Source organism: Rutidosis leptorrhynchoides, chromosome 3 (assembly GCF_046630445.1).
Source record: "Rutidosis leptorrhynchoides isolate AG116_Rl617_1_P2 chromosome 3, CSIRO_AGI_Rlap_v1, whole genome shotgun sequence".
In the NCBI taxonomy this organism is placed as follows: domain Eukaryota; kingdom Viridiplantae; phylum Streptophyta; class Magnoliopsida; order Asterales; family Asteraceae; genus Rutidosis; species Rutidosis leptorrhynchoides.
Window position 1 is genome coordinate 371,174,015 of NC_092335.1, and position 15,653 is coordinate 371,189,667.

The 15,653-nt window shown below is 31.7% G+C and overlaps 1 protein-coding gene and 1 long non-coding RNA gene across 3 annotated transcripts in view; both read left to right on the forward strand.

Annotated features, from left to right (window-relative positions):
• The window catches only part of LOC139897621 (uncharacterized), a 70,537-nt gene extending 64,258 nt beyond the window's left edge, over positions 1-6,279 (forward strand). For both annotated transcript variants that reach the window (XR_011776705.1, XR_011776704.1), the window contains exon 5: positions 6,203-6,279. This is a non-coding gene — a long non-coding RNA (uncharacterized lncRNA). The remainder of the gene's footprint in view (positions 1-6,202) is intronic.
• Positions 6,280-11,366: 5,087 nt separating this feature from the next.
• LOC139897622 (uncharacterized) lies at positions 11,367-13,191 on the forward strand. The gene is made up of 3 exons (XM_071880312.1): positions 11,367-12,284; positions 12,586-12,667; positions 12,794-13,191. Exons 1-3 carry the CDS (start codon positions 11,593-11,595, stop codon positions 13,004-13,006), a joined length of 987 nt encoding a protein of 328 aa, XP_071736413.1. The 5' UTR covers positions 11,367-11,592; the 3' UTR covers positions 13,007-13,191.
• The last annotated feature ends 2,462 nt before the right edge of the window (positions 13,192-15,653 follow it).

Sequence of the window (15,653 nt, forward strand, 5' to 3'; positions counted from 1 at the left end):
TCAAACGATTAACCTCACGATCCATAACTTCTATAGGTGTTTCGGTGAAGTGCAATTTAACAAGTATGTCATCAATGAAAACGATCACGAATTTATTAAGATAAGGTTTGCATGCACGGTTCATAAGATCCATGAATACAGCATGAGCATTGGTTAAGCCAAAAGGCATAACAAGAAACTCATAGTGTCTACAACGAGTTCGGAAAGTAGTCTTAAAAGCATCAGTTTCCTCAACTCTCAATTGATGATAACTCGACCTAAGATCAATCTTCGAATTGAGACTTGATCCTTGCAGTTGGTCAAACAGGTCATCAATAAGCGGGAATGGATAACTATTTTTGATGGTTAGCTTGTTGAGTTCTCGGTAATCAATACACATTCTCAACTTGCCATCTTTCTTCTTGACAAATAGAACGGGTGCTCCTTACGGAGGCAAGCTAAGATGAATGGAACCTTTCTCCAAAAGTTCTTGGAGTTGGTTAGATAATTCCTTCCTTTCGGATGGAGCTAAGAGATATGGTACCTATGCAATAGGTACAGCACCGGGTGTGGATAATTGACAAGTGAAGAATATATAATATCTAGGGTTGATATTTTTAGTTGACAATATAGTGATAAGGAGTATGTAATGGTACACAATGGTCCTAAGGTTGATCAAATCTTATTCCCATCATGATCCATTAGGATTTCTGTATGACTTATCATAATATAATGACGTTGATCAAGTGTCATTATATTATTCTAAATCATACTTTTATCACTCCATAAGGTTACTACTATGTCATCTAGTCAATATGCATCTTCTTCGAGGCGAATAATTCAATGGAAAATGAATGGAAAGAAAATAATATCATTCATTCATTTAAAAGAAAATAACCAGAGTATTACAGAAACTTAACGAAATCTTCCAAAATGTAAAAGTACTAAATGGTAACATAAAGAATACTATGAAAATGAAAATTTAAATGTCTCTAGTGGTTTCCAAAAACTCTTCAATGTGCCTCTTCATTCTTCTTCTTATCCGAACATTGATTTTTGAAATGACCTACTTCTCCGCAGTTATAGCAAGTAGGAACGGTTGCATTTGCCTTTGTGGCTGGAGTTTTGGTTGATGGAATAACAACTCTACAATTCTTGGCTACATGACCCACCTTCTTGCACTTGGTGCACTTGGCCTTACACCATCCTTCATGATGTCTCTCACATCTTTTGCAATAAGGACGTTTTCCCTTATACAACTTGTTGAATTTTTCCTTATAAAGCTTGTTGAATTTGCTTTTAAAATTTTCTTGCTCCATTCCTTCTCTCTTCCTCTTTGTACCTTCTTTCTCCTTATGTTTGTCGATGAAATAGCTTGCCATGCAAGCAGCTTCTTGTATGGTGCTCGGGTTCTCCAAGATAACATCTCTCCGGACTTCATCAGGTAATCCATTGATGTAGCATTGGATCCCTAGATACTCGGGAGTAGCCATGAGAGCAAACTCTTGGAATCGGTTGGTGTAGCTCAAGAGATCAGCATTCACCATTTCTATATTACTGAGCCCAGGTTTTTCAGTACTATTGTATGTAGGGGGCGGGTAGTTTATAAAACTTTGATGAGAACAAATAGTCGAAAGGCTTCGCGGTGCGCTATTGTTTCCATTGCCTTGCGCTGCAGCCAACAGTTGTTGAAATTGTGCGGGAGTCAAAGTGACGTTTGGAAGAGCGTTAGCACCATGAGTTGGTTGAGCCATTGATCTTCAACACATACAACAGTATTAGTCTAAAAGTTATGAAGTTATAAGTTTGTTTAATGATGCATAAATTTCACACAACATATATTAGGAAAATAGATAGGAGAAATAACGAGATGTTTTAAAAACACTTGAATTTCATTAAACACCACAAAGATAACTAACATCTTTTATTACACATTAAACGAAACTAGAATAAACAAGAAACAAAACTAAGATAGTAGGTTTAGGCAAAGCCTTTACAATGAACGAAAACTAATACGGAAATAGAAAAGAAATCCTAAGATCAAATTCTTAGGTGATGGAGGTTGGGTCTAGAAAATGTTCCCACAGAAGTTCCTTGAGAAACTGCACCTCCTTCTCTAGTTCCTCAATCCTTTGATCTTGAAGCTCAATCTCTCTATCATGTATCCTAGCAGTCTTTCTAAAGATGTTATACACATCATACGAGTATTTTGACAATTCCTCTTGTTGATCTTCAAGCGTACTAAATTGTCAATCAAGAAGTTCCTTTATCTTACCAAATTCTGTCTTCACTTCTTGTAAATCACTCTTTACCTTAGCATGTTCAACAGAGTTCGTACAAAGCACGGGTACAGTGGTAAGACGGGGTTCCTTGGATGGACTTGAACTCTCGGTTTTTGATGATTCGGGTTCCTTTCTTTTTGAAGAAGAAGGTAAGGCAACAGAGGGCTCGGACTTGGATTCTTCCTCGGGTTCTTCCTTAGAAGGCTCCTCTTCCACTTCTTCTTCAATCATCTCTTCCACAAACTCTTCCTCCTCGTCATCCCCATCATAGTTAGCATTTGTGTGGTATTCTTCCAAATGAGGGGAGTGTGGTTGACTAGAAGGGATATATTATGGGTGAGTTGGTGATAATGGCGGGGAAACGGGTCCATAAGCCGGTGTGCAGACAGATCTTTCGGAGTACGATTCCTCGGAGTCAGAAATGACAATTGGGTTAAGGCGAGACATCCTAAATGAAAAGAAAGAGATATAATTAGGTAGGTTCTAAGGATGACGCAAAAGCACGAATAGAACGTAAGGGGGGAAATGCACTAGAAACTAAAACAGGAAAGGTTATAGACCTATAGATTGCTAAGGCACCTAACTAACACATAAGGCACACATAAAAATGCAATCCTGGTTCTCTATAATAACCTGGCTCTGATACCACTCTGTCATATCCCCAAATAAGGTCGGGGAAATATGACTTCACAATATCACAACACAAGTATGTATAAATGAGAACGACTCTATATGAGACGTCTTTAATATAACCAATGTATTAAAGCAGCGGAAAGTATTAACTCATTACAATAGGTGTTCTAATGCAATAATATGAATGTATAAATGTGGACTCCAAAAGCAGCAAAGTCCAAATAGCAACTAATCTTTAGCAATCTTCACCTGAGACAAAATATGCTTAAAGTGTTAACCATAAATGGTTGAGTGAACAACATAGGTTTATCAATAATAACCAAGTTTTAGACCACAAGATTTAATTATAAAGTTTAATCAGTTCGATAGTAGTGCTGGTGTAAATGATATCGATACTAACCATAAGTTACCCTAAACACATCACGTTCATGTCGTGCATCATTATTATGTATCCATTGACCAACGGTCATCCGGATAGAGACGTCACTCTCAATTGCGCTATTCACAATAACTAAGCTTGCCTTTATACGTAGCAATTAACGATATCATGGCAGGGATTTAGCATGAATCAAAGCATGTTAGCACAGTTTGAACTAATCAAGATAAAGTTTTCATGTACTCGTGTCTAAGCGTAAAACAGTTTAAAAAGCAAGCATGTGTCTCACCCCAAAGTTATAAAACAGTTAAGAAATAGTAAAAAGAGGGGCTATGAAGTTCACCTTAATAGCATATAGATATTCCACGCAAGTTATATGATCGAAGTGTTGAACACGGAGATCTCAACCTAGAGATATTATGTTCGATTAGTTAATGTCTAATAGACATAAAGTTTGTTTATTAATATAGCTAACTATATTAACAGTGACGGTTTTCGAGAAAAATTATATTTATATAAGTGATATTATACTTAAGTGTTACTATATAATTAAGTGTGTAAGTTATAATAGTATTATTATTTAATTAATCAACTATTATGAATACTTGTTCATTATACGTTACATAGATAATATACACCTATGTGATACATACATATATATTCTTTATTCATTATTATACATGTATGTGTTCATAACTATATGGTTTATATATATTAGGTGTAGGTGTTACATATACATAAGTGTAAGATAATACATATATATATATATATATATATACACACACACTTATTACTTTTTATTATTAAGTTTACTAACTTATATAACTTACATAATGCACATTCATACATACATACATACGTACATATACATACATATATACACATACACCTACACGTATGTATATATATACACACACATATACATATGCACGTATGCATGCATGCACGCACGTACACCATAATCATAATTACTTTACTAATCCACAATCATAACCTTTTATCATAAACCTAACCTGATCACCTTCATTAACTCTAATCCTTATTAATCATACTTAACTCATCTTTATAATCTATATCATAATCATTATTATTTACTAATCAACTATTATTAACCCTAATCTCACATTACCAATATTCATTCATAATCTTTTAATCTTTTAACCTAGCTTATTAACAACCATAACACTTTTTAAATTTTTACAATCTTATTAATGATAACCTTCACCTACATAAAATCATAATCATAATACTAGTTCATACCTTTTTATCATCATAATCTTACAACTATTATCATAATCTAGCTTATTAATCAAAACACTAATCTTTCATTATGACTAATTAATCTCCTAATTATTCACTTACATAAAATCTTAACCATAACCTTATCATTATTCTTTTAATCTTGATCATATCCATTAACATTGTTCATTATAATTATCCTTACAACATTCATAAATCTTTATCAACTTTAAAACATAATTATTATTCATACTTCATAATCATTATACTTAACATAATACTTATTGATCATCCTAATAGTAATTGATTTAAACACACAATTAGACTAGGGTTATTAGGATACCTTACTAAGATTAAGACCTAGGATGATGATGATACGATACAGAAACAGAAACCAAGCAGCAGCAATAACGACCCACAAAAGGTCTTCTTGGGTCCTCTTTGATCGACAGAAAAACAGCAGCAGCTCAGCAACAATCCACGACTCAAAACACAGGTTTTCTTGACCTGTTTGATCACGACAGAACCAACAGCAACCAGGACAAAAAACGCAGCAACAATGGAAAATCTTGGGCTGTTTTTGAAGGCGAATTAGCAGCAGATTCAATAGCAGAATATGCAGCAACTGGAGTAGGAAACGGGAGGGTTTTACAGCAGGTTTGATGAGTGGTTTTTAGTCGATTGGCAGGAGGGTTTTTGGGTTTGTTTTCAGTCAACAGAAAAGGCTGAAAAGAAGCTGGAAGTATCGACAGGTTTGGAGGGAAAAGACTGGATAATAGTCGACTAAACTAGGGGTTTATCTATGTGAATTACTTGGAAGATCATGAAGGTATTTATAGATTAGTTGGTTTCCTAAATGCTCTCAAGTTACTTGGAGATCAAGAACTCTAATTGGTATTAAACTAGGATATGTAAACTTAGTGATCAAGTTTATGTTTCTACTTTTTATTTCCTAATAGCCGATCTATTTGCATCACTCATTTATATATATATATATATATATATATATATATATATATATATATATATATATATATATATATATATATATATTTACGATTCCTTTTATTTATTTATATATTATTATTATTATTATTATTATTATTATTATTATTATTATTATTATTATTATTATTATTATTATTATTATTATTATTAGGGTTACATTTATTTAAATTACATTTTATTTATTTATTAGACCCTAACTTTTATTAGTTGTTGATTTGGTTCATATTAGTTCTTATAAATTTTTAATTCATATAAATGTCACATTTAATTTATGACACATTGTTTATATTATTTATTTAGTATTAGGGTTAGGGTTTAATATTCAATATTAAATGCTATTAGGGTTTCGTATTTAATGTATAGGGTTAGGTTTAGGGTTTTAAATAATATTAGGGTTTAAATAATAAATGTGATAATTTAATGCAAGCATAAATTTTAGCTCGTTGGTCGAAATGGATAACAACCCTAAATTAATTACTCAGAGGAACAGATGAAAAACCCTAAGGGTATTTTGGTAATTTTAGAATGAAAATGTGAGGGTTGTTATACTCTAGTAGCTAATGATTACATACATGATACTTTTCATTTATATATCTCAAAGTATGTAACATGTAAATGTCGAAGCTATGGTCTTATAAAATAGGATGGCATGAAATCAATTTATGGCTTAATATTTTTCTTATAGGTTTACGTATACCCATGGGACCAAAGACATATCTTTGGGGCTTCCGACTCATTTGGCGGATGTGCTTCGGTTATTTGGTGTGTGTTCAAAAATAAATTATTGACAAAGTTTTAATGTACTATTTATTGTCCAAATGTATGCCAATAAATTGGTGTCTCCAATTTTCAGATAAGTACATGAAGAATACTCTTATGGTTCATAACCAACGAGTGTTGATGCAGGTTAGATAATCATTTTCTAAATAATTTTTCTTATTTATCTTAATAATTTAAATTTATTATGGCACTGTATGTATCGATATACACATAGAGTTTTGAGTCGCAACTTATGGGTCGAGCAGTTGTTTCTCCAGATAATTTGTGTGATATAAGTGATAATGTACATATTTTTGTCATCTAAAGTTCGATATAAACATTTTACGTATACAAGTACATACATTAGAGGAACACAAACGGCAAATATGTACAACGAACACATAATATTTATCTATCCAGTCGATGTTTTCTTTGTCAGCGCAGAACTACAGACCATGAAGCTTTAACCAGTATGAAGATCGAGTTTATGGCATTATAGGATTTTTTTTATGACAGACCGTAAGTTTTTTCCAGATAACCTTGATTTAACTATTTTCTAAACACTACATTTTTAGGCAGTGTCTTACACTCTTACAGTTTGTCCAAGCATAAAGTTCAGACATTTAAACAAAAAAGCTTACATTGAAACATCTAAGAACTTTTAAAAAAACAAACAATAGTAATAAATTCCAATAACATAACATTCTGTTATTACTATCGTTTTAGCTTAATGTATTGTTACATAATGTTTTCTTTAATGGTTTTCTTTTTGTGTGTAGGTGTTAAGTTTTGACTCGTGTACAAAAACAAACACATTGATAATGCCGCAATCACTTCTTTACGGTATTATTCAAACGATCGTTATATTCATTATCATGGATGTTGTAAACATGGTTGAGTATGGTCTTCTAGAGCGGTAGACCCACCTAAAATAATGAAGAATCTCATGGTCAACAACTTCTTAGAAAATATAATAGCTGGATTTGAAGGTTTCCTCTCTTTTGATAGATATTTGACATTTACACTCCTTGAAACATTTCAAACTTTATAGCACATACAACCTGTTTAAGGACATATGCAGTAAACAACTCTATATATCATGAATTTTATGTAATTCGTGTTAATATCAAACACTGATATTGCAACTTGATTAATAACATTTATAGATTATAATGATTGCTTCATATGTTATATAAATATTATTTGCTTTCGTACTTGCTATGTGTGTTATTTTTTTCTTTACATTTCATATTGTGCAAAGTCTTTCTTCCTTATGTTACTTCTTACTTTGTATCTTATAAACTGACACGGTTGTACAAGTTACCGTGTGAAATGAACAAGCCGTGAATTTTAACATGGAGGCTTTGTGCGTCTACATCATCTAATTATGCAGAAAATTTGGCACTTGAAGGTATGTTGACTAATTGAAAACTGTGTGTTCGTTTTTTGTACATGATAATTGAATTTTATTAACGCACACCTTATCCAACTAACTTTTGTGAACTAACTTATACTTTTGACGGTTTTTTGTAGTTGATGGAAGGAAAGTTGCAGACTGTCAATCCAATTTGATGCATATCGTAACCGAATCTATACGTGTGACATTTGTACTAACACATGTATTAGCAATTATGTACCAACAACAATGCAATATATGAAAGGGTCAGTCTTTTTAAAAAGAGAAAGATGGAACAGGAAGAGGCTTAAGAGTGCAACGATTGCTTTTGTTTCAAACAACGGTGCATGGATGAAAATCGGTTTATTCACCTGTTAACCAGTCTGTGAGACCCCAAGAGAATGTTAAGTGTGGTATGCTTTGTGTTTTTATGTTAATAACTAACTTTATATACAGTTTGTTATGGTTAAAAGTGATTATTTGACTTATAATTTTTATTTATCTAATGCTTTCAGTATGTGTTCAACATGTGTGAACAAGTCAAAGAAAAAGAAAGACTAGCTCAACAATAACCAACATTTTGTAGAACCATATTATGCTCACAACAAACAATGTTGCCAGGTCTTTTGTATCCAAGGTTTATATTGTGATTTCGATGACTTTCAGGTCGAAAAATGGGTAACCATATAGTAGCGTTAAAATAATACTAATCCGCTGCGAAGCGCGGATCACAAACTTAGTTAAAATATAATTTTTGGGCCCTTATGGATATTGGGTCATGTGCGGCCGCACGCTTTGCACACCCCAATATCCGGCCATGGCCACTGGTAGCGTAGCGTCTTATTGTTGACCAATCTATGTTGAGCTAGTGCATGTCCGAAATTATATGAGGACATAGAGATCATGGAGTAGTTTGTAGGCGATTGGAAGAGTTTAAAGTTGACTATTGATTGAACAGTTAATAATATAACAGTTATTAACATAACCGTCGATTGTGTCACTAAAAATACTAGCTTTGTCATTTGGAGGTCAATTTCACACACTTATCTCTAATCTTCTTTTCAAGCTCACCTTGAAGGCTTGCCAAAAGACATCCACCACAACACCACCCAAATCCATCATTATTAACAGTAAGAATATCTTCCGAAGATTAGTCCAATCTTTACATACTTGTACTCAAGTCAATTTTGGTTTAATTTCACTCTTGATTAATGTATAGACGTAGATAACATATAATGGTCAGAACGGCTGACTTTTTCAGCTTTTGTAATCTTCTCTAGTTTATTGCTAGTGCCTTTTGTTTTTCTATATATTCTTCGCCGTTCTAAATAAAAACTACACAATACACCAACTTGAACATGCGAACCGGAGAAAGATCCGAATTAAACCTGGCCCACCTCACCTTATATTATTCAATAAAACAATATTGCCTTATTGGTCCCATACGCCTTAAATTTGTACTTGTTTTATTTTACGTTCTTTAAATCCATTAATCCATTATCCATCACTAGCGACAACCTCCCATGTGAAATTTCTCAGGGACAACCACACCCATAATTTGTTAAATCTTGACCGTCGACGTGTCACACCTACTCCTTTTTGCCGTTAATGTGTCAAACCAAATCTAAGCCATCACCGTACTTTTTAAATTCAGTTACTTACTCCGTAATATATTTCTATGGGGAAGGGAGCCGGTACTTCTAGTAACAAAAATGATATACGAGTACTTTTCAACTCTATTTACCTATGCAGTGTTGTAGAAAACAGTCGCTTCGACCGTCACAACGGATTTACCTACTATTGCGATGGATCTAAAAACGGGTGAAAAACAGTCAACGGTCAAAGACAGTAAAAAAGATCAAAACGTTAAAAAATGGTAAAAACGTTAAAAACAGATATCGAACTACAAAATCACTGTGCATTTGAACTGCTTAATTTTCGATATTTATAATATATCAAACATTTTTATTATAATGTTTGAACATGTATAAAATTCTAATAGAGAATCTTACTAAGCTTATACAAAGTTTATATTGTTCTAAACATATTAATTAGTGCGTTAACAATAATATATTCAGTGTCCAACACAAAAGTTATAATTCTAGATTAAATATATCTATAGTTAATATTAAAATGCTATAATGATGGCATCATAAATACTCATTTTTCTTCATTGAAAAAAATAAAAATAAAAATAGAAAAAAATATAATATACTTGGATGAGATCATAAATCAATTGAATTTATGATTAAAATTTAGTCTTTACGATTAGTTATAATTCAATTATTATGATTAAGATATAATTTAATCTTTATAATTTTTAAAAAAATTTCAAAAGGCATTTTTCATTAGTAATAATTATTATTAAAAATATAAATACTTAATTTTAAAGCAAACTTTATTATTATTATTATTATTATTATTATTATTATTATTATTATTATTATAATATTACTATTCAAATTCGGGATTAATTACGTTACATATGTATGCGAAAATACATGTCTCTATATGTTTTTAAAAACAACGACAAGTTTCTTAGTATCCGTAGTTTTGCGGGTCATTAAACTAAACGACTTTAGCATTTACATTCACTTAATTCTTAAAACATATCATTAAACTATTTCTTTTAACTAAACCCGTGATTTCACGAATCATTTCACTAGTAATATTAATATATCATATTTATTATATTAAATCAACAATTATATATCATATTTATTTAATAAGCCTTTTATCGATTTAATAATAAAGTGAACATTTTTAATCAAAAACCTAAAATAATAACCCGAAACCTTTTTAGCTTTAAATGGAACGAAAGAACTGCACATTTTTGTGAAAATTCATTTTTATATATTTCTGTTTTTTGCCAAAAAAAAAATAAAAAAAATAAAAAAAATAACTCTTGTTTTTGATGAACTTATGCTACGAATTCCTTATTCTTATTTATTATACATTCAATAATTTTTACTAGTGTTTAAGTTGGGCTTGCTTTCAAGAATATTCATATAGGTCAACTACTTTTTTACACTTATGTTGTATAGGTCAATTACCTTTTTGATATTTACTTTTTGTTTTACATGACACAAACTTAAATACGAGTAAAAATGTAAATATCCAAATACTCCGTAACAAATAAACAAAGTAGAAATAAATCTTGAACGGTTACTTGACTTACTTCTTTGTTGTTCAATGAACCAGATCTTCAATTTTATAATTTTTAAATAAATTAATAAAATAATTATTTATAATCTTGCAAATCTCAAAAATTCCTGAATTTCCTTAAAGGCTTTGTTTTCTGCTTCCCTTTCATCTTCCTTGAATTGAACAGTTTGTTTCACACATCATTAGCCTATATCTTACAAATTAATATTAATACCATTATTTTTTATTTTTTTATACTTATATTTGCATTTAGAATCTTCGATTTAAGCTAAGTTGATTTGTGCTGCTGCATTTATAACTCACTTCTGAGTTCACTTATTTTGCCAGTAACATTCTCAATCTGCATACTTATACTTCCCCTTTCTTCTTGCTGACAATGTTTGAGTAATATATCACTTTTTTGTCATTAAATTTCCTGTTATTTGTTATTTGTTTATTGTAGTTTGATTCATTATAGCTATTACCTTTCAACCCTCGCTACACTAAACTAGTTAGATTTCAACTACTGTTTTGAGTAAAATTACATTTCTTGAATGTACATTTAATACAAATTGAATTCTTGCAATCATAAAGACACAACTTTTGTAAGATCCGTTTGAGTAGTTTAGCTAAAAATTAGATTTTTACTTCTGGGTTGTGGTTTGTTTTACTGTTTGATGTCATTAGATACAATTTGAATATAAATTTACAATACAAATAGTAAAAAACAGGTGTATTGAGGGTGAAAATTCAATCTTTGATCAAGAAAAGTGATCATGAGATCCATTGAGGATAAGGGTTGTTTGACTATTGCATCACCTCAAGAGATTCGAGGTAGCGGTTCAGGTTTCGAGTTTCCAAAAGGAAATGGGATGAGCCGTGGTTCGCACCACCACCGAACAGGTCTAGGGAAACCGACACCATCGAAATGGGATGATGCTCAAAAATGGTTGGTTAATTTATCAAGAGGTGTAGATAAGAGCCACCCAAATGCAGAGCCACGCGATTCAAATGCAGATGATAGGAGACTAATTGCATTGGTTCCTAAAAAAGATTATCCTAGTAGTGAAGATGAAGAACATGTAGCAATAGAAACAAAAAAGGTTGATTTGGGTGATTCAATGTTTGGTAATTCGATTTTCGTAAGAGATATGGGGACTGAAATGACTCCGGCTGGTAGCCAAGAGCCTTCTAGATCTGTTACACCAGTTAGAGCCACAACGCCAGCTGCACGCAGCCCAACAGCATCTGGTTCCTCGGGTCCCGTAAGGGATGGTCCGCATGTAGCACCCGTGGTTGCACCTGTGTCAAAAGCTGACACGAGTGGGACCACCACGAGGTTTGGTAGAGAAAACGAAGAAACTAATGTGGTTGAAATCCGAACGCCATGTCAAGATTCTAAGCTAAATTCTCTTGAAACGCGAGCAATGGCTTGGGATGAGGCCGAACGCGCTAAATACATGGCTAGGTGATCCTTTTTTACAAACTTTATTAGTACTTAACTTTTATATGCACTTTAGATTAAATTGGTATCTTTTGAAAGTGATTATATGGTTGTTGCTACATTAAAATGTCATTTGATACTAGTAACATGAGCACATCATAATATCATCCCCTCACCATGTTTTATTTTAGTTCGTTATAATCTGATTAAACGAATAAGGTTTTTCCTGTTCAGGTTAGGTTATCTGATTACCATGGTTCATATCGCACTTATTGTATCTATAAAAATACCTTTTAGTCATGAAGTTTTGGTTGTTGATCGGTAGGTTCAAGCGCGAAGAGGTGAAAATAGAAGCTTGGGAGAATCACGAAAAGAGAAAAGCCGAAATGCAACTGAAAAAAATGGAGGTAAGATTTTTTTATATTTTTGTTTACTTAATTGAAATTCATGATACTTGATCATATTAGAAAACTGGCCTTTTTTTATTGTGTAAAGATTAAATTTGATTTTGTGATGCTTAAAATTGTGGTAAGGCTAAGGCAGAAAGGCTGAAATCTCGAGCACAGGAGAAGTATACGAACAAACTCGCTTCTACAAGGAGAATAGCAGAGGAGAAACGAGCTAAAGCTGAGGCTGCGTTGAATGAAAAAGCTGTAAAAACAAGCGAAAGTGCAGATTATATACGAAGAACTGGTCACATGCCTTCTTCGTTTTCCATTAAATTGCCTTCATGTTGCTGCTGGTAGCACATCACCCTTTCTGCAGTTGGCTATTGATCTTTCATTCAGTTTTTTTTTTTCTTTTGTATAATGTCTGTTTCAATTTTTTTCTTTTTGTTACTATGTGAAGACTGATTTCTTTCAAGATATTGAGTTTTTACGATATACAATCAGCTGTTTAAATGTAAACATGAGACCGTTTACTTGGTTATATCGCGAAACCTTTATTAGTCAATTGGTGTGATGTGATCGTTTTTTGTGGGTTCGTTGCGTATATTAGAATATTTGATCAAATAGCATATGTGATTAGAGTCAAATAGTATGTCATTTAGAACTCACCCATATGTTAGATATCTATCTTCTATCTTCTATCTTCTATATCTATATCTATATCTATCTATATCTATCTATATCTATATACTTATATAAAAGAGAGTTAATTTTAGCTTAATTGTCATTAAATCCGTATTACTAGCAACAAATGACATGTGTAAAATACAGCTGTCAGATTCTTAGTGGTTATGATTAAAATCAATTAAATAAATATATATTAAATAAATAATGATAACTGGGAGATCAATAAAAAATTAATACATTAGTTAAGCAAATATATTAATAAAAACTCTCACGTTCTTTTTTCAAAAACCTAATCTTTATTCCCTCTATCTCTATTCCCTTTTTCAAAAAATCACGATGTATTATCAATCGCTATGGTCAAAGGATAAGGATAATCAAAGGTTATAATCAAATGGTTTAACATACAGCGCAACAATCGTATAGCATCTAATTGATGATCTTATCTCAAAACCTATCTTCTCTTCCAAAAAGGTTGTCTTCGATTCAATTTATACAAAAAAGTTGTCTTTGATTCAATTAATGCAAAAAAAGGTACTTAATCTGAATTCCTAGGTTGTTCTGGAAATTTTAATTTGATTTATGCAATTTTAATCCTGTGATCATTGTTAATTGTTAGTAATTTTTTATTGTTTATTTTTAAGCCCTGAAATTAGTACAACGAATGTTTGGGCGATTTTTTCCTACGGATGTACATTTCTAACCAAGACAACTGATGTATATTAGTACTTTTGTTTTTTTGTTTTTTTTTTTTTTTGTTACGAATTTTAATTTTATATTTTCGATTTTGTTTAATCGTTATGGACAATATGAAACAAAGATATTATTTTATTCTTAATTTCGATTTAAATTTAATGATTAATGCTGAGTACAGATTTTTCCCCCGTAATTTAATGTATCTTCTAAACAAACCACACCGAAATTATAGAAATGTGATAGTATTCCGTGTTTATTCCTATTTTAAATATCGCCAACATCCTTCAAACCATTATTCACATCAAGAGTACCAAATCATAATACAATTCATATCTTCCAATCACTGTAAGTCCTATTGTATATTTTTTGTCCATAAGTGATAAGTTCTTGAATAATTTGTTGTTTGCTTCACATCAATTTTATATATTGTCATGCTAACCTGTTTAAATGTATTATTAGAAAACTGAACTTGCTATCATTCATGTACGTGATAGTACCCTTGAACTCGTGAATTTTGCCATCTGAATCAAAGTTGTAAGGATGTGGGTACAAAAGGGATATGAATATGATAAGCACAACCTAATCAATGAACTAATACTTGTGGATGGAAGAAGCAACTTGCTCCAACAAAATTGAACAAAACCCAAAAGGGAGCCAAAATAAGTATTCATTTCCTTTAATGCATATATTTCCTTTAATGCATATAAGAATAAGAATCGGTATAATGTAAGTCTGTTTTATTTAAGTATAGTTTGTGATCATTTAAGTTATACCTTCAATTTAGAATCAAAACATGTGTGAAAATGCATACCATTTAGGTGCAACGCAACCCAAAACATAGCCATCTGTAACCTTTGTTTGTAATTTTACCGTTTAGTAGTGATTTTGAATAAACATATCATGCTATGTTACATAATTTCTAACGCATAGTACTGCTCATCTTGCTTAATAAGAAGCAACAGCATTCGACAACTACAATTGATTTGGATAGGGTGACTGTTAGAGTTAGTTAAACCTCAAAGTTATTGTTTGAACGTTTTGGGCAAACACTACAATTGTCCGTGTCAAAGTTCTTCTAGGATGATAGTGCATATTGTAAAAGTCACAAATTTGTATTTTCTATATTGTGGTATTAATTACTGTAATTTGTTGTATAATAACTTATGGTCTTTATTTGTTTAAAATGGTTCCCTCATTTGAATATCAATCATAGACTAAAAACTGTATCTATATGTAACTAATGATTTTAACGGTTTTTTAGTAGCCGTGCAACGCACGGGCTCTAAACCTAGTATACTTATATACAGTGCTGTAAAAAACGGCCGAAACGGGCACCGCAACGGACGCCGCAACGGATTTGCCTTACTATCGTTGCAACGGGCCTTGAAACGGCAAAAAAGACGGTCAACACTTAAAAACGGTCAACAAAGCTAAAAACGGTAAAAAAAACGGTTAAAGACGAAAAAAACGGTCAAAGATGGGGAAAAACGGGGAAAAAAAGGTTAAAGAAGAAAAAAAAGGCCAACTTTATATATATATATATATATATATATATATATATATATATATATATATATATATATATATATATATATATATATATAAGTTAACATTAGTCAACATC

What these genes read in the sequence shown, in the direction of transcription:
- LOC139897622 (XM_071880312.1), top strand. Translation starts at nt 11,593, where the DNA reads ATGAGATCCATTGAGGATAAGGGTTGTTTGACTATTGCATCACCTCAA. An exon ending in CGCGCTAAATACATGGCTAG is followed by an intron (nt 12,285 to 12,585) that starts GTGATCCTTTTT and finishes GTTGATCGGTAG; the next exon opens with GTTCAAGCGCGAAGAGGTGA. An exon ending in TGCAACTGAAAAAAATGGAG is followed by an intron (nt 12,668 to 12,793) that starts GTAAGATTTTTT and finishes AATTGTGGTAAG; the next exon opens with GCTAAGGCAGAAAGGCTGAA.